Raw genomic sequence first — 22,615 nt, 5'->3', positions numbered from 1 at the left:
TGTTCCAGGCCCCACACCCGCGTTTTTGACACAAAACATGCAACAGTCATAGCGACAGACACAAAGACAGTCAAAATGGGTCCTCCAATAAGTGCTTGGCCGTCGAGGGACATGAGAGTGCAAAATATACCGAATGAGAGTGACGAGTTAACGCAAAAGTGTTTGTTACGATACCTAAACGTTTTCCGAGTGTTATGTATAAATTTCACATTTGCATTGTTATTATTTCAAGTGTTTTTCGGTTTTAACCCCGTAAGGGCCGGCCCAGTGATACTCAACATGGATTATTCACAAGGTGAGATACTTTTCATATAGATTTTATTAATTATTCTGTTATCGGCTTACTCACGTTGTTGTAACTGCTACTGCCAGCAGCTAACAGCGCGGCGTCGTGTATCGCGGAATGCTGCTCATGAATATGAACCTCTAGCATGGCTTAAAACTAGTCGGGTTTCTCGTCAAACAGTTACGTGAATAAGCCGATAACGTAATAATTAATTAGTATATCTCACGAAAGCTATAATAAAATCATAGTTTTTATTATAATAACTATAGTGAGACAATAAATTAATTAAAAATCAAGGATTACACAATCTACAGTAGGCTGCGCGACGTCGCCTCGTGATAAAGAGTCCCTCTAAACTCAAAACTACATAGTAGAGCTTTTCTCCATTAATTTACGTGAATAAACCGTGATTTTTAGTTAATTGATATAGTTTTTATTCATATGTAGAGTGTTTTCAATGATGGTCGCTGTTTTTGCGTTGGCTAGATGGCGTTAGTGCAGTTTTTTTTCTTTTCTTTTTAAAAAAACGTTGCCCCGCATTAAGATTTTCTCCTGTGTCGTGGGTGCGTTTACAAATATACAAGTTCACATGCACATGACACCCAGACCCGAAACAACAATTTGTGGATCACACAAAGAGTTGCTCCGTGCGGGAATCGCACCCGTTACCCGGTGCACGGCAGCCAGTTGCCCAGCCACCGCGCCAACCGTGCAGTCAAAGTATTTGATCTAGTACCCCTTGGCTAATGGTACTAAAACGCTAATTGAATGAACTAGTGTAAAGAAAAGTCAAACTCAATGTTCCTTATAGGGAAATATGATGGGATTGATGGCACTTAATATAACTTATTATCGAATGTCATTATTAAGTTGACTGCATGGTTGATGCGGTGGCTGACGCGTAGCGGGTTCGATTCCCGCATGGAATAGCTATTTATTTTTGTCTTTTGATCCATATAATTGTTGTTTTCGGTCTGGGTGTTTATAAACGCACCCATGACACCGGAGGAAATCGTAGTGTGGGGCAATGTGTTCTTTTATTTAAAAAAATCTCATACTTTTCTATCTCGTTCATGTCATCTGTCTAGACCGTTTGTTAATTAGTTGAAACATCGAATTTATCACGAAACTTAGCACAGACATTTATTTTCCAAAAAGTTCCTCTCAACAAGTACTATAGCCTGAAGCGATCACGTCTCGCCTCACACAAAAATATATATTTCACTTTTACCAAAACGAATCGAACAGAGAACCTCATTAAAGAACATACAGCATACAATTATATACACTCACACTTTTATCTACTTTCCTAGCTTTTGTTGTGGCACCGACCATTCGTTGTGCTAAGTGAAAACTATGTTTTTTTTTTATGAAACCCGTTGGTCATCGAGTATCACCTGATGGTAAGCAATCGCCGCCGTTCATGGACACTTGAAACACCAGAGCTCAAGTGCGTTGCCGGCTTTTTAGGGGGTTAGGAATTTAAAGGTTGTTGTTCGGGAATCGGCGATTGGGAAGATTGGGAAGGGGGGAATTGGGCCTCCGGTAACCTCACTCACACAACGCAAACGCAAGCGTTGTTTCACGTCGGTTTTCTGTGAGGCCGTGATATCACTCCGGTCAAGCCGGCCCATTCGTACCAAAGCATGGATATTATTGTTATTAATCCTGTTCTTCTTACGGGCGTCGTAAGAGCAACTCACAGTCTAAAATAAATAATAATACTAATACCCGATTAATGCTTATTCCTTCTCCGTGTGAGAAGAGGCCATTGCCCGGCAGTGAGCTAATAGGTTGATGATGGCATGTGATGTGAAATTATAATACGGCATTGTATTGTTTTGATAACTTAAAAGAAAAAATAAAACTAATACGTATTCAAAATCTTTACATAATTTACATATTTTAAACAATTTATTTTTACGCATCTCGGAAACGGCTGTAGCGATTCGGATAAAATTTTATATTTAAATTCCGATAGTGAGGTTCCGTTGTTTGGAATTGTGTCAAAATCGTGATGTTTTAATTTATTATTATTTTACATCTTAAGTTTCCTTTAATCTATACATTTGTACAGTTTGTTTGGTTGGACGCGCTTATCTTCAGAACTACTAGTTCATATGAAAAAACATTATTTTTGTCTTACTGTTGCACTCAGAGACATGTAATGATTACTTAAACTATTCCTTAGTAACGATTTTGTTCCGATGACCATTGCTAAGGACTGGGATAAGTAACCATTACATGACGCTGAGTACGGCCGTATGCCTTTATCAGAGAAGGTTATAAGGTATCTAACATCACGCTACGACCAACAGGCAGGGACTGCATAACGGTATAAATTTCTGTACAATTTTGTATGACGTCATACCTTAAAAAATCTGTTATTCAAAAATAACAGTACAGATATTCAAACAGAAATGATTCGTGTATCTTAATTATTCTTGTATCGTATAATATTGGTACATATATAACAGATGATTAGGGTAGCGGTTATTTATCTATATTATATTCTTATGAATTATCGGTTATTCTCAAATCTTTAGCTCATCTGTCCTCCCGTCCCCGCCCTTATTCCTTCGTGCACTACAGTCCATCTGTCGCGCGCCGCCTCGTATTTCGGTACAGAAATAAATATCGGTTAAAATAATTGTTGTACTGAAAACATCTTAACAGAAATTAGTTCAGTATTTACATTTGAGTAGTTACTCATATATTTCTAATCAAAAATATCTGATACCAAAATTATGCTTCAAAAGCCGGTATACAAATAAGAGTAGTGAAATTTTACTAGTACTATTTAAATATTTTATACCGATATGCAGTCCCTGCCAACAGGGCATGAGTAGTGAAGCGCCTAGTAAAATATAGTTACTGCGAACGATTCTGCTCATACCCAATGCATAGCGTGAGTGTAAAAGGCAGGTACCCTCATTAATTCGTCCTTGGCCTTTCAGAATATTAATTAAATCATTTGTAACCAGGACAATCTGGTCATTAAGTGTACACCAAATAAGGTTCAAAGTTGTAACTTTTACTGAACTAATTCTAAGGCGCGGAATGGCGGTGGAGTTGTATGTATTTATGACTACTTCCACTCTTTCTACAACTGCCGCATTCAGAGACATTTAATGATTACTTAAACTATTCCTTAGTAACGATTTTGTATCGAAAACAATTGCTAAGGACTGGGGATCCGTTCTTAGGGGACTTTACTCTCTGTTCCCTAAAGTGTAATATCATAAGATACTACTAAGTAATAGCTAAGCTGTGAAACTACATATGTGACTGTTTCCACTGATACAAAGTTGTGCGAGTAAGATGTGCGAGGAAAATGCGCAGCTCAAGTATGCGATGTATCGATAGCACGACGCATCCATAGCACGCATTTTTTTATTTAACTCATATAAGCTATGGTTTATAGAGTCCGTTTTCACCAGTGTTAAGCTAAGATTGGTGGAAGCCTAACGTATTCACAGCAACGTACCATAGCACATCTCTAGTGGAAAAGCGTGAAGAGTCTTTGATTAATCTTTTAAGCTGTGATCTCGAATCTTATGAATGGTAGGTCCATACTCCAGCGAGGACCTGTAACGTCTTTTAATGATTTCTACTTCCAATCTGCCGAGGTTTTCACAGTACACTACAATATGTGGTAGAGAAGGCAGTAAATAGGTTTTCTTAAGGATCGGCAAAGCGCATGCCCCAAGTGTTGCAAGCTTTCATAGGTCACGGTAAACATTTATCATCAGGTTTTTTTTTGAGGGGGAAAATCATCCCATGACTTCTCCCGCCTTGGGCGAGGCGAGAGGAAGTGTCAAACTCTTACTGACTAAAAACCACCCCGTTCCTACTCCTGCTTTTCGAGCCGGAGCCCCGGTAAACCCGCTAGGTAGTCCGCAGCTCCGACTTATCATCAGGTAGGCCGTGTGCTTTCTTAACACTGTCGGGGTATAAAAATGGACTGCCAATCCATTAGTCGTTGATAATGACTTCTATCTTCGAGGAACTAAGTATGATGCGTTGATGTGTTTACGTTTTAAAGGCTTAGTCACAATGATGGCTATCTCCATTAGGTCGCGGCCACACTTTCACTTCCTGGCCATCGCCAAGGACCAACTAGGTCGCAGTACCGCTCACGAGCCTCGCTTTCCGAATAATCGGAATTCGAATCGATTAGGAATGCCGACTCGATTCGTGAATCGATTAAAACTTGGTGCTTGAGTAATTAAGTTTGATTTAAGTTTTGTCGTTAAGTGAGTTTATAGGTACATACATAACCCATAAATACACGTACATATGTATCATATTAACTCGTGGCCAGTTTGCTTATTGCATGTACAAGACTTATGTACTGATCTGAGAATTGCAGTACTAGGTGGCATTCCATAGTTTCTACTTACCCCAAAAGGACTAAGAAAGAAAAGAAGTATTTATTTCCTCAAGTATGAGCCTCCAAGATTTCGACTGCAGAACTCTGCCCTATTGACTGATAGGCGACTAGCATCTAGCGGCTCCCTTTTCTTTTTGAGGCCGAAAATCATCCAATGTCTTCTCCCACCTTGGGCGATGCGAGAGGGAGTGTCAGACTCTCACTGACTAAAAACCACCCCGTTCCTACTCCTGCTTTTCGAGCCGGAGCTATAACCCGCTAGGTAGTCCATAGCTCCGGATCATCAGCCCTGCTAGGCCCAACCTGTGGTGGTCTGATAGCTCTTTAACGTGTCCGGTTCTGATCGGGCAGCGAGCTATATCTAGCGGCTCCCTAAGACTTTTGTTAGTATTATAATATCCAGTTACATACAAACAAACTTAAACTGGTTTTGTCAAAAAATAGTCTAAAATTTCATAACAAAATATTAATTTATGAAAGTAAACGTTTAGCTATAGGTATTTGCTTGTTGACAATATAATTATATATTGAAAGTAGGTCGACGACCTGTGCGTTTGTGACTCAGATATTTATTTATTATATTTCTCCAGTTGGCATCGTTTTCGGGCGTTAAGATCGGTTCATATTGATGGATTTTTATTTTAAGACTACTTTTTGCTATGGGTTTGTTTACATTTATAATCCACGAAAGATATGCATGTATATACCTGGCGTTTAAAATATCTTCCCCAAAATAGTATCTACTTAAATTATGTTATATCGTCGTCAGAGCTTTTAACTCCATTCAAATGGGTAGGCAGAGGTGCATACGTTCAATGAAAATTACAATAACATCCACTTTTGACCATTTACGTTAAAAATTATTGCCAGATACTACAAGGTTCTAGAGTTCACGTTTTTAATGATTTCAATAGATTTGGATATGATACTTGTTACTGAGTTTAAACAATCATACAACGTCTTGTGATTGTCGCACTACCGTTAAAAAATCCTGTGATTCCTCTGGTGTTGCGTGTCGCGAGTGCTCGCTTGCCCCCTATTCCATAAAAAAGGGCGCAAAAATAATGCGTTGTATATAAACGCACCTTTACATATATGTGCTCAAGTGTAGCACTAATAAGGACATGTCTCGTCAGTCGTCACAGATGACTCATGCAGGCACCACTTTCTTTTTATCAGAACTGATGCTGTAAGGAAAAACCCAGGTGTTTGCTTGGTCAGTCCATTACTAGATGAATCTCTTTTACATAAATGGGTTTGCCAGAATCTCCACGTTTGTCAGACGGGTTGGAGATCGATGTAAATAAGGTTCAGGCTGTCTAGAGAATGCTGTTGCTAGAGATGGGTTGTAACAGGTTAAACACTATATCTGTTATAACTGTTACTGTTACATAAAAATAACAGAACCAAATATCTGTTACTAAATAACAGCCTGTTATTATTGTACGGACGATAAAACGTCTTCTTTATCTAGTACTCTTTAAAACCGAAAATCGTATAGAAAATAGATATAAAAGAGCATTTTTATTTATGTCGTCCAGTTACTACTACAAATATCAAGCACTTAACTTTTTTTAAGTTATCAATTCTATATTAAATTGCAATTATTTTGAAAAAACAAAATTTTCAAATAAAAAAAAAATATATAAATTGTAATTATTTTGAAACAACAAAATTTTCTCTATGGCAATTTCAGTTTTAACTGAAATTGCAGAGAAAATAAAATAAATTATACGTATTTTTTAAAATGGTCACTGGTCAGGCCTTATAACACTTGACAGGTAATGCAACTGAATATAGAAGTCACCTTTTCCTTACTATTTGTTCTTGCAAGACCACCGACTATATTTTAGGACTAATAAATACTAGGTGCTTCTCTTTTTAGCGTCGTTTAATCGCTTTAGTAAGAGTGAGAAGTAAACATGTTCCGAAATAAATAATAGGTGTGTCTCTTTTCGCAAAGGTCATTCATTAATGAGGAAAAGAGAGAGATTGAATACGCATGTACAACAAAGTAACAGCCGTACGTAGTAACCTATGGTATTGGTAACAACTAACAGTCGGTTTGTGTAAGGACTGTTACAATGAATAATAGTAATAGCCGTGGTAACAGGATTTGAGGGTCTGTTATTAAATTAACAGATAAAATATGTTGGCAGTAACAGTTGTTGTTAGTTATTTGTAGATATCTGTTACTTTTATCGGTTACGATAAATATGCCTCACTCCTAGCTGTTGCTGCCGCTGTCAAATGACACCTGCGTGAAGAGTACAAATAGTGGTGATACACGTACCGTATTTTTCCAGCTCCATATACTTTAAGGGAGCTTAAGTGAACTCATATATGTATATAAAAAAAAAACTTTGCCCCGCTTTAAGATTTCTTTCTGTGTCGTGGAGGCGTTTACAAACATAAAAGTTCACAAACACATGACACCCAGACTCGAAACAACAATTTATGGATCATACAAAGAGTTGTTCCGTGCTGCAATCGAACTCGCTACACGTTGCATGGCAGTCGGTTGCCCAGTCACCGCGCCATATGAAACCATGAAATGAAGAACTACTGTCTGTAATCAGGAATTCAGGAAGAAACATTAAAAAACAACAATAATATACAGTATGATTTCTTTTTTCATCAGCCATATATTTTCTGAGAGTTAGGTATTTAGGTATCATTCAAAAATAACTTTGATTTCGCAAGTCGGTGTTTCTCATTGTTTGGTTCTTATTTAACACCGACCTCCGAAATCAAAGTTATTTTAACCATTTTAGTGTTCTTTTTAACAGATTTTCTTCAGTGAAGTCGGTTATATTTTTTAGTTTTTTTTTTTTTATTTAAAAATGGAATGTTTGAATGATACCTAATTCGCAGAAAAAAATTGCTGGTAATAAAAAAATCAGGCTGTATTTTTTTTACAATAATATCACTGAATGCTAGATTAATAAAAAGATAGCAGAATGTTCGAATGAATCCGTTTCGCAAACATTATTGTTTAGGCATTTGCCCCTGAATATTGTGTTTAAATAATTAATTACTGCATTATCAGTTATAATGCGGTAATATAATTTAGTTTTATAACCGGTAACAACATCCTGGTGGAATTAATGGCTTCCTATGTAACTTGAAGTTGGCAAGGCAAGCATCGATTGCCCTGTTAGTTTAGTGTTGGTCTAGCGGGTTTACCGGGGCTCCGGCTCGACAAGCAGGAGTAGGAACGGGGTGGTTTTTAGTCAGTAAGAGTCTGACACTCCCTCTCGCCTTGCCCTTTTTTTGTCATATAAAGTCATCCAATGACTTCTCCCGCCTTGGGCGAGACGAGAGGGAGTGTCAGTTACTGACTAAAAACCACCCCGTTCCTACTCCTGCTTGTCGAGCCGGAGCCCCGGTAAACCCGCTAGGTAGTCTGCAGCTCCGGATCAAGCATCAGCCCTACTGGGCCCCATCTGTGGTGGTCTCGCCTTGCCCTGGCGAGAAAAGGCATTGGATGATTTTCCACAAAAAAGTTTAGTGTTGGTATCTTGAGTTACCTATTTTAATATCAACGGACTTGGAGCTGCGGACGACCATGCAATATTTTCTGATAAGGGAAAATGGAAAGAAAAGCTTTAATATTGTTTTATGACTGCCTTATCTCAACAAGAGGTCTCGGGTTCGATTTTCGGGCCAAGCAAAGTATTATATACTGTTTTTTTTTCAGTTTTTCGAAAATTTCTCAGTAGTAGCACGGTGGAATTGTGCCCAGTATATGGCAATAGGGTCACCCCCTATTACATGGGACTTATAACACAAATGGTGAAATGTGGGTGTACACTGTATAGTGCTAGTATGTGTCGTAATTTGCACCTCTGCGTACCCCTTCGGGGATAAAAGGCGTGACGTTGCACGTTGCATATTGTTCTTTCTAACTATAGGTCTTTATAATATACATATTATTAATAACATAGTAGGTATTGCAGCTAAAAAAGTATATGTATCTCTGACCTTTCATAAACCAAAACAGTACGCCTGTTTTTAAACTTAAATAAACTTTAAAATGAAAGGATTAAGGTCGTATTTCGTCTACATTAACTTGTAATATAATTAACCTATCAATAATTACTGTGTCAGCAGTGCGAACTCAACTGGTTTCGGAACGGGACTTTTGTGACGTGATTTCATATAGATGACTGCCACAATACAAGTGATTTGCAAAAGTACCACAGAAAAATTATGCCTGCACGGTTGGCGCGGTGGCTGGGCAACTGGCTGCCGTGCAACGTGTAGCGGGTTCGATTCCCGCACGGAGCAACTCTTTGTGTGATCCACAAATTGTTGTTTCGGGTCTGGGTGTCATGTGTATGTGAAATTGTATGTTTGTAAACGCACCCACGACAGAGGAGAAAAAACTAATGTGGGGCAACGTTTTTAAAAAATAAAAAATAACCCATTAAAAATGATGTGTATTACAAAAGTACCATAGAAAAAATGAAAAAAGAATCTTTAAAAAAATGTTACCGACTAATTATGTTATACGTCTTATTAAAAATGGCGAGGTAACTCGACTAGTTTCAATCAATTCTGGGGGCTCATATTACTGCTCATGAACAGCATTGCTTGACTGTTGTGTCACTATCTCTCAAGATATTTATTATGTTTCACGAGAGTTATAATAAAAATTACATTAATATCATAAATGTGAAAGTATTATTTGGATGTTTGTCCGTTAATCACGCTGAAACTACTAAATGGATATTAATGAAATTTGGTATACAGACAAGGCATAAGCTAACTTGGGTGATAGCATACTTTTTATCCCACGTGGGCAAAGCCGCGGATAGACGCTAGTAATGAATAATTATGGTTTGGGTCTGTTTAATAATAATGATGACAAAGCTACAATCTGCTTTAGTCTTCTTCCACCGCTAGGGTGTAAGCCTCCCGGAGCTGCAGACCGCCTAGCGGATACCGGGGCTTCGGCTCGAAGAGCAGGAAGGAGAAGAAACGGCATAGTTTTTAGTCAGTAAGAGTCTGACACTTCCTCTCGCTTGACCCAAGGCCAGAGAAGCGATTGGATGATTTCCCCCCTCAAAAAACAAAAAGAAGGGGTCCTCCTTCAGTTTCTATCTCTTTTAGTCTTGAGCAATCGCTATCCATTTCGTGCCAGCTGTTCGTTTGATATCATCATACCGATGCATCTGGGGTCTTCCTTGCCTTTCGCCCCACGGTCTCCACTCTATCACGGCTTTGCATCACGAGCCCTGTTTGCATGCAACGTGACAAGCCCACGCCCAGTTAAATTTCACAATATGCTGTGTGAGAGCTTTGACTTTGCTCTGCTGTCTTAGCCATTGGTTGCTTTTACGGTTTCTTGTGGTAAGCGTTCACAGGTCCGCATCGTACGCATCGCACACATCGGACGGATTGCATCAAACTGATTGACTGCGTCCATACGATGCGGATCAGTGGACGCAGTTGTTTGAGTTTCTATACAAGACAAACTAAAATCCGTTGCGTGCGATGCGTAAGATGCGGGCCTGTGGACGCTTACCTTTAGTGTAACACCTACGAATTCCTCTCTACCGCCCTTTGGGCTACTTGGAGTTTTTAAAGCTACAATATCTATCACTAAACTCAATTATTTAAGCCTTTTCCTTCGGTACCATTGCAAACAAACTGCTAGATAGATACTTAGTACACGGTTGCAGATCAAGTTACACATATAAAACCAATTTATCAAGGTCTCCTTTTATATAATCTTTCACACACATTCGACGGTCAAATTATAATGGTTATGCATAGCCTGATGTGTAACCCTGTGTACCACCTACTTAATTCAATCGAATTAAAATATCCATTACAGAAAACGCTCACGTACTTGTTTACAGTGTTAAATTGTTCTGTAGAATTGTAGATAGAGGGCTCTGTCGTAGATTACCAAGTCACATTTTATAGGGTAATAGGTATTTGTTGTAAATGGACCTCAGAGAGGCTTTATACTTGTGTTTGTGTGTATTTTTAGTAACAGTAAAGAGTTTGTAATGTAGGATTGAGAATTGTGGGGAATGTAGATTTTTTTTTATGGTTGTTTGTACGTTAATCACGCTGAAACTACTGAACGGATTTTGATTAAATTTGCTATACAGACAGAGTATGACCTGACTTCGGTGATAGGATACTTTTTATCCCACGGGAACTCAAGCGAAGTCGCTGGCAGAAGCTAGTTAATAATATAAACGACTTCAATCCAAAATCTGTGAATTAAGATTGATTTTTGACATTAGTTGTATGGAGTTTCTGTCAAAAACGTAAATCAATCAAAAGATTTTGGATTAAGATTGGTAACAAAATTTCGCCTTTATTTTTTTATTATTTTGAACATGCGAATAAACCCGTGTGGCCAGTAGCTAAGTAGTATAAAATTTTAACGAAATGAAATATAGCATATTTCAATGACAAAACAAACTTGAACTTCTGTCCATAGCATGCATTGTAACAATATCAATAAACTTGTTTTTGGAATTAACCCGTCCGCGGCTCAAAGTCGGTGGTTAACCCGTTGCCCGTTATAAAGCTCAGTGGTCAGTGCTGACAGCTGCCGGTAATTGGCCGACACTTGTAAACCACGCTCTAACTAGTTAGTTAAATAGGAAAACTGGATTTTAGGAAGTGTAGGTATTTGAAGTTTTAACTGTAATTGTTTAAGTAGACTGTGTTTGTCTAGCCATGCTGAGTTGAATACTTTTTTATTGAGCATCATTAATTTTTCTGAGGGTTTCATAACGTCTGAGGGACTACACATTTGACAGAGGCCGGGCAGTAGCCTTTTGATAAACTTTTTAAACTATCTCTTATCTAATATGGGACGCAATAGGGCTAATGCCGATCCGAAACTACGGACTGCCTGACTGACTAGCGGGTTCCGTGGACTCCAGCTCGATAAGCAGAAGTAGGAACGGGGTGGTTTTTAGTCAGAAAGAGTCTGATACTTTTTCTCGCCTCGCCCAAAGCGGGAGAAGTCATTGGATGATTTTCCCCACATGCATGGAAAAAAGCATGGATATAATGCCAAACCTCTTATATAGCACCATAGGACAATTCGGACAGAGGTGGACTGTCACATAATCACAGGATCAATTTGATTACAATGCCATCTATCGGACGCTCGTGTAATTGTTTGTATGATCTTCAGTACTACGTTGAACTAATGTTTCAGTAGTATGAACAAAGATGTCGCTACTAAACTCGATTTGGTTTAAAGCTAGATGGCCTGAGTTTTTAGGATTCTCGAACCTACTGCGATGATTCTATTAGTTATTTCTTTTGGACTTTACAAGATTTTTTTTATTCGATTAAATGATAAATGATATTTATTTCTGTAAATAGGTTATAAAATAACACTTTTATACGTCAATATTTCAAATAGCTAGATGAGGCCGGCATTTCCTATCCGACTACTCTGAGAAGAAATGCCGAAACAAACTCAGAGGTCATAGTCTCTTTTAAAGTCCAGACAATATCAATTAGAGATGTTGGAGAAGAGATTCTTACGACACTTGACAAAAAAGTAGGGTTTAATATTAAAACGTATTTTCATTCATCCATTTCTACACCATTGGACGTCTCTCGGCTGATGATGATGATGATGATGATGATTTCTACACCATTACAAACATAAAACATAAACATTTTGGATATTAACTAAAGCCATAATTATATGTTTGGTCTAATACCTATAATACTCACTATACATATAATATGACATTCAAACAAACAATCGAACAAGCAATGAATCATTTGTTTTTCTAACGCTCCACATTAATGGATTTTTTTTAAAACGTTGCCCCACATTAAGATTTTTTCCTGTGTCCTGGGTGCGTTTACAAACATACACTCAGACCCAAAACAACAATTTGTGGATCACACAAAGATTTGCTCCGTGCAGGTTCGAACCCGCTTACCCGTTTCCTTTGCACATTTGTATACAGGCTTACCTACTATTTTAATAAGACGATTTATACTGTAAAAAATTAGGGAACAGGGAGTAAAGTTCTCTAAGAAAAGGAGGATCCTCCGACCAGGCGAGGTGATTGTGTCTGGCGGGCTTTCTGCCCAACAATAATTGTTCGTTGGGATTTTCTATCCATGTTTATTCGCATGTGCGATGTAGGATTTATGACGTCATCTGTTGATTTGTTCGTCGCTCGTCTATATGCGTTTTCTGCCGTCTGTCACTAGTCATGTGTCGCCACAAACACAATTTTTTATTTATAATTTTTTCGAGGAACTCGACTAGTTTCAAGCCATGCTAGAGGCTCATATTCATGAGCAGCATTCCGCGACACACGACGCTGCGATTGTCGCGCTGCTACTGGCGACTCGAGTTTCGCGTCCATCGCGCCCTCTGCCTGGAATCACATATAATAATTAATTTAGTATGTCTCACGAAAGTTACAATACATTTTTTTTTTCAATAAACACAGGGTTAAGCATATTTAATAGCAACCAAAAAGCACTAAGGTTTATGCTATCCCGACATACATTATTATTTGTGTCAAAATATTAATATATTTCTTTCTCTCTTTCCAGGTCCAGTGCCACTAGCTAGAAATATAAGACATCTACCCTGTATATCAAGAAGAACAGGGCAGGAGGGTCTTTGTATGTTCGCCATAGATTGCCTCAAAGCCAACGGGTCTCACCTAGGGACCTGCATAGACAGGTTCTACTTTGGATCCTGCTGCCAAATCCCTGACAAAACCATTCTACCACAGATCATAGGCAATAACATTGAAGACAATTCAATAGACAGTGCAAACTTCGTCCACCCTCAAATAGAAGACAAACTCCACACAGCGAGCAGCAAGATCCCAGATATATTCGGTTCTAAAAAAACTACAACGACTACAACAGAGAAAATCGATAATACAGTAACTGAGAAATCTGAAGTACTCGATAGGACAGAAGCGATTGATTTAGAAACGAAATCGGATGAACAATCGACTATCGATAACAAAATATCGAATGACGATGTCAAGTTCACTACATCGGCTGTTGTAGAAACTACTGTGAGAACTGAGAATAAAATCACAGACGCACCGGTTACTGAACTACCAATGAAGCTATCAACGTTCCAAACGGTTTCTAGCGAAAATAACGTTGTAACTGAGAAGCCACATGAAGAAGAAGTTACTAAAGTTACAACAGCAAAGCCGAAACCTACTCGGAAGCCTTCAAGGCCGACTTTCAGGCCTTCATCGCAAAAGCCATACAACCACACACGACCTCAATACACCTTGTCCACGTACAAACCAAGGCCTGTGAAGCCAGTATACAATACTACTAGAAAACCTCCTTACAGGCCTCCAAGCAAGAGACCATCTACGAAGAAACCTTTACCAATCCCTCCGAGATTGAACATAACAATACTACCTCAGTCAACTAGCTCAAAACCAATATTCACTCGACCATCATCAGTATCAATCACCTACATCAACACCACAGTTTCATCATCAACAACTTCTGAACCAACAACTACCACTACAACAACAACAACCACAGCACCACCACCAACAACTGTTCTAACAACTCTAGTGACAGAGAAAGTGGTAGAATCGACTCAACCAACAGCTGAAGTTGAGAAAACAACTCTTTCAGCTCCAACTGAGACAGAGAAACCAGTTGATAAAACAACCATTTCAGAAGCAACCATTGAAACTACTCTTACCGAAGCGGTTAAGGAGACGACAGTACAAGCTTCCGAAGCAACTGAGGTGGTTTCGTCTACCGAAGCGGTGCAGGTTACAGAAGCAGGGGTGGTTACTGAAGTATTAACCACGTCGCCACCTGCTTCTCCTGCTTCGACTGAACCAGCTAAGGTTGAAACCTTGACCACTTTGGAAGTGACTACTAAAGCGGCTGAGAAAGTCACTGAGTCTGATGGTAAGTGTCCTTTTATTACTTTTTTTAATCAAAAGATTTATAGGGATGATTTTTAGAAGCTGTACGAGAGTACGAGATTTGGTATCTGTTAACTATAATTTTATTGTAACTTTGGTGAGACATACTAAATTAATTATTATGTTATCGGCTTACTCACGTAACTGTTTGACGAGGAACTCGACTAGTTTCAAGCCATGCTAGAGGCTCATATTCATGAGCAGCATTTCGCGACACACGGCGCGGCGATTGTCGCGCTGCTACTGGAATCATGAATATGAGCCTCTAGCATGAAACTAGTCGAGTTCCTCGTCAAACAAATACGTGAGTAATAACATAATAATTGATTTTCGTATTGTTTATTTCTTGTACAATGAATTATTTTGCATTGGAAGATCTATGACTGTCGTTATCAGTAGTTCAAAGAGGAAAAGTGATACATGTAGACACTCTTACTCCAACATTATAACTACATATTATAGTACATGTGCCTCTGCCTATTGCCTATACTTCCATAAAGGAGATTCTCAGTCCCTTATACGTATGTATGTGCACGATTATCTTGCGTTTAGTTTAACCGATTTTGATGCGGTTTTCACTATAGTATTTTTCAGACTTTGAAGAAGGTTTTAGGTATATTGACCTAACTTAAAAAAAAAATAGAGGCGGTAAAGAAAATAGAAGGCGGTAAAAAAGGTATTTTCTACTTATCTGGCTTGATGGTATGTTACAATCTAAATATCCAATCAATTGATAAAAAGATAGTGCCAGAGCCAATCATTGAATTAAATATCATAAACATGTTTCTTGACAAGCGTTTCTTTGCAAGTCTACTTTTTGTGCACGTTTTTGCTACCATGAATTGATATATTTGCTCTTAGTAAACTTTTTGAGTTCTATATAATAATAAGTGGTGAGCTAATTACCATGATTGCCTCGTTCATCGAGTGGGGTTCGATTCCCGGGTCGAGAAAAGTATAATCGACGTACTTTTTTTGATTTTCGTAAATTTCTCAGTAGTAGCACGGACTCTGAAATGATGAAAAGTGGTTGTACATTGTATAGTGGCATTACGTGCCGTAATGTATAGCTCTGCCTACCCCTTCGGGGATAAAAAGGCGTGTCGATACGATACTAATAGCTATACTTTTATTTCCTATGTCGTGGGTGCATCTACAAATATACAATTTCACATACACATATCACCCAGACCCGAAATAATAATTTATTGATCACACAATGTATATTTCTAAATATACATTGGATACAGTTGCAAACTTCGGATTTGATATTATTAAGAAGTTCAGTTGTCTTATGAATTGAAACTGAAACCGCTTGTCCAACAATCGTTCTTGCAACCACTTGATCAACTACAGCTACTAAACATTTCAAAGTCACAATTACTCATTGGTCATAAGACCATGATTAGTGACGTCACGTAAATAGTCCGCCATATTGTTTTCGTCCGTTTGTCACCTACGCAGGTTAAGTTGAAGTTCAATGACATAGGACACTACACTTACTAATGGCTAGTGTATGTACGTAGGTATGTTTGTTGACATTCTCGATAGTGAGATCGATTTGATGTATGATATGATGGATTTTTTATTCGTTTCAAATCAATCTTCGTACGGTATTTTAATAGAGTACTTCTACTACTGTCGAGTTTGAAACTGTGAACGGCAAATTGAAAAATTTTGTTTTATTTTTTTGAGGGAGTAAAATCGTCCAATGACTTCTACTTCTCTCGCTTTGGGGGAGGTAGGAGGGAGTGTCAGACTCTTACTGACTAAAAACCACCCCGTTCCTACTCCTGCTCTTGGAGCCGAAAGCTGAAAGACTTTACGGGTTACCGAGGCTCGAGCTTGAAGCAGTAGCAGGAGTAGGAACGGGGTGGTTTTTAGTCAGTAAGAGTCTGACACTCACTCTCGCCTCACCCAAGGCGGGAGAAGGCATTGGATGATCATCTGCCGTTAAAAAAATTCTCTTAACTTCCTGGAGCCGCGGAAGACTTAACGGGTTACCGGGGCTCCAGCTCGAAGCAGGAGTAGGAACGGGGTGGTTTTAGTCAGTAAGAGTCTGACACTCACTCTCGCCTCATCCAAAGCGGGAAAAGTGATCGGATGATTTTCCGCCCTTAAAAAATTCTCTTTACTTCCTGGAACCGCGGAAGACTTAACGACTTAACGGGTTACCGGGGCTCCAGCTCGAAGCAGATGGAACAGGGTGGTTTTTAGTCAGTAAGAGTCTGACACTTACTCTTGTCTTGTCCCATTCAGGGCGGGATGAGTCATTCGATGATTCCCCCCTCCTCAAAAAAAATAGGCTACTAAAAGATACCCAGACACAAAAACCATAAATCTGCCAGTAACCACATATGTATGCGCTTTATACCGTACTAAGCAAACTAAATACCGTTGCTTTGCATAATAATTTAATTTGCATAATTTAGCTTTTTATTTTTTAGTTTTTAGTAAATCTATTAGTATTTTGTCACTATAATTACTGGTTCCACTAGGTGGTCAAAGACTAATAAAATAATGGTATATGAGCAATATTAATTTAACAGTGGCGTCATCGTCTATTATTTTATATACCTAATAACAAATAACTTGAAACCAGTCTACCTAGATACATAGAATGGTCTCGAATTCCATTCGCGGGTGGGAAATTTCTCAATAGTACTACTAAGTCTAGAGTTATGTCCAGTGTATGTCTGTCTGCACTGTTGGCACGGTGGCAGGGCCACTAGCTGACTCGCAACGTGTAGCGGGTTCGATTCCCGCACGGAGCAACTCTGTGTGATCTACAAATTGTTGTTTTGGGTCTGGGTGTCATGTGTATGTGAACTTGTATGTCTGTATACGCACCCACGATGCGGGAGAAAATTCTAGTGTTGGACAACGTATCTAAACAAATTACAACAAAAAAGTGTATGGCAATAGACTCGCCCCTATTGTATAGGAATCGCAGTACAAATGTGAATGTAATGCAGTGCAAACTAATATGTACAGTGGAGGACAGATCCGCCTGATTATATTGAAATGTTATTGCTTGAACCCAGCAAAATTATTAAGCCACGCCCCATAAATGTCTCATCAAATAAAAAAGTGATAACGGCGCAGCTTAGTGACGTGACACATGTATTTCCTTAGTCAATTTTGACTGCACGGTTGGCGCGGTGGCTGGGCAACTGGCTGCCGTGCAACGTGTCGCGGGTTCGATTCCCGCACGGCACAACTCTTTGTGTGATCCACAGATTGTTGTTCCGGGTCTGGGCGTGATGTGTATGTGAACGCACCCACGACACAGGAGAAAATCCTAATGTGGGGCAAAGTAAAAAATAAAAATTAAAAATAAAATAGTCCGTCTGATGTTGTTTAGCCCCGAGAAGCTTGAAAGAGGATTTCTTGCACTTGCACCTGGCAAGCAAGTACTAACTTAGTGGTGGTCAAGCGCATGTGACCACCATAGTACACCTCTGCCTTACGCCTTCTATCAAACATTACATTGTCAAGTAGTTTGTTATTATCACCGGTTCATGATAATATGTCTAGCTACTTGTAAAGTATGCCAATGATGTTTGCACTTTATAATACATAGTACATACACTATGTTATATCAACTTATATACGAGTACAAACAGTTACAAGTACTCTTCAGCGCACTTTAGCATCTTGAGATGTTCTGAGGCTTTAGTACGAGTTTGTTTTATGTTTATTAGAATAGAAACAAGAACGCGTTCGGTGCTGATTGGTTAGTTCATTCGAGCCGGCGAAACAGAGCGCCGAACGCTCGTTTATAATTTTTTCGCGAAAAATTGTGGCTGGTATAATATGGTCGTGGTGATCGCCCGCAATGTGACTTTTACCGAATTATATGTGCTTTCTAAGATTATTTTGACACCACTGACAAACGGTGAAGGAAAACATCTTGAGGAAACCTGTGCTTATAATTCTAATTAAAAAAGTCAGAAACCGCGAACCCACATTGGGCAAGCGTGGTGATTAATGCTTAAGCCTTCGCCGTGCGAGAAGAGGCTTTTGCTCGACAGTAGCCACTTATAGGCTGTTGATGTGACCCCAATTACTTGGGAAGTTGGGATTCATAGTATAAATAGTCGACTGCACGGTTGATGCGGTGGCTGGGCAACGTGTCACGGGTTCGATTCCCGCACGGAACAACTCTTTGTGTGATCCACAAATTGTTGTTTCGGGTCTGGATGTCATGTGTATGTGAACTTATATGTTTGTAAACGCACTCACGACACAGGAGAAAATCCTAATGTTAAAAAAAAGTGAAAACTTGTTACATTGTATATCTTCGGCTTAATTTTTCCAAAAAGGTGAAAGGGCTATATAAACTATAAACCATATTACCTTCTACCATAGAATCACAAGCCTATCAATTACACTTTACTTCCCCCCCACTAGACCACCGCCCCCTCACCTACGACGTCTGCCTACCCAGTTTTCATTGCAAGCACGTATCGAGGTCGAACACGCGCGAACTTCAGTCCTATCATTGTGCTGTCACCGACAGAGGTCACTTTCTTTTATTCATATTGTTTTGTGGATTTTGTGGGAACATTTTTATTGGGCCTATAGCTTTGATGTGGTCAGTAGAAGGGTTTTCAATTTCTCGGTCAGAGGCCTTAGTCTGCAATTACAATTGTCTCTCAATGGTCGATCATTGATCAGTGCAAGAGGGATGTAGCTATACAACCTACGTAGCTCCGTCCCTCTTGCACTGCTCAATGATCGACCATTCTGACACAATTATAATAGCAGACTAAAGCCCCAGGTTTTATTTCGATGTTCGATAGTACTTGGTAATTAACATCAAAACATGTGGTGCACCTTTTAAGAGATCAAGGTACTTATACCTTACCTTACTTATAGAGGCATTATCACGCTTATACGTCCCGGATAATAGGAAAAAACACCGACTATTTGCCGTGCCTTCATGTCGTACCGTCGCACGAGCTAACTCACTGATTCCTCGCACTCTGGCCGCGCTCAATGGTCTCTTGGATGCAAATCCAACAAATGATCTGTTCGTGGATGGATGGAAGGAGATTTTGTCGAAATGCCTGAAGTACTGCGAGGCGAACTTATGAATGCTGTTAATTCCTGTTTAATTATGTTTTAGTTATGTATGTAAGTTGCTTTAGTTGGTTGTCTACCGGTGTAACTTTTGAATTAAATAAATAAATATACGTATTGCGAATGGACCAAATAGGGTACACATAGGGCCCACTTAGTTTTAAGACAAATTTCCGTAGTGCTTTGTGACTGGGCTTCTCCCAAATGTGCAGTCTCTTTTGTGCCTTTAGGCTTAAGTCATCCACAGATGGAGCCCAGTAGGACTGATGCCTGATCCGGAGCTGCGGACTACCTAGCGGGTTTACCGGGGCTCCGGTTCGAAAGCAGGAGTAGGAACGGGGTGCTTTTTAGTCAGTAAGAGTCTGACACTCCCTCCCGCCTCGCCCAAGGCGGAAGAAGTCATTGGATGATTTTCCCCCCTCAAATCTGTCTCCTGTATTAAATTTACTGAGGGAAATGGAAACTATTGTTTTCTTTTTCTTCTCCCCTAATAATATTTTTTTCGTTCAGTGTACTGGTATTTTAATGGTTAATCTACTGTAGATCCGGGCTTACAGGAGTTGCAGCTGTGTGGGAGGTTGTAGAGGGGTTGTCTCATAAAAAAACGTATTACGAAAATGAAATAAAACAAAGTATTTTGAAACAAAAATATAATCAACAATTTATTAACTTTATGCGTTTACATAAATACATAGAAAACATAATTATTATATTACACACTGAGAAGTTAAATGATGAAAGCAACAACGCATATAAGTTCTAAGGGTGATTTTCCATTAGAGACGTGCTACGTAGCTATGCCACGAAGATGTAATAGCTAAGTTGAGAAACTATGTGACCGTTTCGATTGATACTAAGCTATGTAGCTATGCTAGGAAGATGCAGCAGCTCGAGTGTCCGATGTATCGATAGTAGGAAAGTCATCCATAGCACGCATTTTTTCACATAAAAAACATAGCTTAGTTGAGACCGTTTCCACCAGTGCTTAGTTATGTATGGGTATGAATGAATATGATTGGTGGAAGCCAAACGCATCCACAGCAACGTAGCATAGCATATCGCTGGTGGAAATGCACTTATCAACGACATTTTACAGAGCCTTAAACGGTCTCCTCAACAAACATCCATTGTCAGTAATGTAGGATGAACCAGTGATAGCTCTCGCTTTGTCACTAGCTAAGAACAACACCAAATCAGCAATCTCATCAGGTTCCGATATTCTATCAAGAGCAGTAGCCTCCCTCGTCATCTCCCAAAATTTATCAGCCTCACTCTTACCCACACCAAGATTCTCAGCAAAGTCTGTCCTCACAGGCCCTGGGTTCACAGAGTTAATTCTTACACCTTTCGGAGCAAAGTCAAGAGCTGCTGATCTCATGAAATGGTCCAAACCAGCTTTGGAAGTGCAATAAGCAAAATGTTCAGTTGTTATCACATCTACTGCTGCGATGCTAGAAATGTTGACCACATTGCCTTTTGTTTTGATCAGGTATGGAGCAGCGAGGTTCGTCAGGTAGACTACTGAACGGAGATTTGTAGCTATGACTTTGTCGAACACTTCCATTGCTTTTGTATCCCAGACCGCAGCTAGACCACCTACTCCAGCATTATTGACCAAAATATCAATTTTCCCAAATTGATTAATGGTTTGTGCGATGATTTTCTTAATGTCTTCGTTTTTGGTGACGTCAGCGATCACCGTAATGGCTTTACCACGGTGTCCCTCACATTTCTTGAGGACTTCTTTTAGTTTCGCCTGGTTTCGTGCTACCAGTACAACGTTAGCAGCTTCTTCGGCGAATTTGATGGCAACTGCAGCGCCGATGCCGGAACTCGCTCCCGTAACGATCACCACTTTATCGGCGAAACTCATTGTGGATTTTTTTACTTTATTGAATGAAACAAGCCCTCTAGATGTGTGCAAATGACATTGCAATTCATTTGTAAGACTTTATATATCGTTTGCTTGAGTTATTATTTGTCTATCTTCTTCGAGTTAATTGTATGACAAACAATTCCTTGTACTTCAACTCAAGTGCTATTTATTGTTTCTATGCAATTTGTCGCCAGTCATTACAGTCACTTCATCTATTACTGCGCCTAGATGTGCCTAGGTACTGAAATAAGTGAAGTGGTTAGTTCCTACATTTTGTATCTACGTAGTTAAATATCGTAATGACTTGCATTCTGTAATATTAATGCGTAGTTTTCGATCCAAATTAAGGGTCTGAAATAACTCAGTAACATACATCGCACCCTACATTTAGTTGTTTAGATCTTGTTCAAAATTCACAGAAAGCTTTTGATACCGCATGGAGCAACTCTTTGTGTGATCCAAGAATTGTTATTTCGGGTTTTGTGTCATGTGTATGTGAACTTGTATGCTTGTAAACGCACGCACGACACAGGAGAAAATCCTAGTCTGGGGCAGCATTCTTTTTAAAAAAAATTCACCACTTTAGTATATAAAAAACAGATTTTTCGAACAAGGGAATTACCCCATATAATGTATCTTTCATACAACCCAAACCTACTGATAGTTATGTTAGTGATAGTGATCCACAGATCACTAGTTTTCCATCGTTTCATGGCATTACTCCAGTGATCACGAACGATACTGGAATAACGATTGATCACGAACTCGGCGCCGTGACCGCGGCGTTCTACTTACCCATGTAACGACACCATTCTCATGAGAACTGTCAAAGTCAAACGATTTTAGGACAAGTTCGGTATTGTGTCGACTGCCTCGTTGGTCGAGTGGTCGCAAGTGCGATTGCCGAACAAGGGGTCTCGGGTTCGATTCCCGGGTCGGGCAAAGTATTGCTGGGCTTTTTTCGGATTTTCGAAAAATTCCTCAGTAGTAGCACGGAGTCTGGAAATGTGCCCGGTATATGGCAATAGGCTCACCAC

General features: G+C 39.3%; 2 protein-coding genes across 3 annotated transcripts in view; one reads left to right on the top strand and one right to left on the bottom strand.

Moving 5' to 3' along the window:
* LOC118279751 (serine proteinase stubble) overlaps positions 1 to 22,615 on the top strand; it is a 59,991-nt gene that overhangs the window by 15,834 nt on the left and 21,542 nt on the right. For both annotated transcript variants that reach the window (XM_050702311.1, XM_035599495.2), the window contains exons 2-3: positions 9 to 295; positions 13,248 to 14,600. In XM_050702311.1, the coding sequence (XP_050558268.1) occupies positions 76 to 295; positions 13,248 to 14,600 (1,573 nt within the window). In that variant the 5' untranslated portion in view covers positions 9 to 75. The remainder of the gene's footprint in view (positions 1 to 8; positions 296 to 13,247; positions 14,601 to 22,615) is intronic.
* On the bottom strand, positions 20,725 to 21,639 carry LOC118279753 (3-oxoacyl-[acyl-carrier-protein] reductase FabG-like). Its single transcript, XM_035599498.2, has one exon. The coding sequence runs from the start codon at positions 21,573 to 21,575 to the stop codon at positions 20,793 to 20,795; it is 783 nt and encodes a 260-aa protein (XP_035455391.2). The 5' UTR covers positions 21,576 to 21,639; the 3' UTR covers positions 20,725 to 20,792.

Source organism: Spodoptera frugiperda, chromosome 22 (assembly GCF_023101765.2).
Source record: "Spodoptera frugiperda isolate SF20-4 chromosome 22, AGI-APGP_CSIRO_Sfru_2.0, whole genome shotgun sequence".
In the NCBI taxonomy this organism is placed as follows: domain Eukaryota; kingdom Metazoa; phylum Arthropoda; class Insecta; order Lepidoptera; family Noctuidae; genus Spodoptera; species Spodoptera frugiperda.
The sequence above is the reverse complement of the archived record's forward strand: the minus strand, read 5'-3'. Positions and strand labels throughout refer to the sequence as shown.

Bases quoted from the DNA above. Each gene is read 5' to 3' on its own strand.
- LOC118279753 (XM_035599498.2), bottom strand. From the start codon at position 21,575: ATGAGTTTCGCCGATAAAGTGGTGATCGTTACGGGAGCGAGTTCCGGC.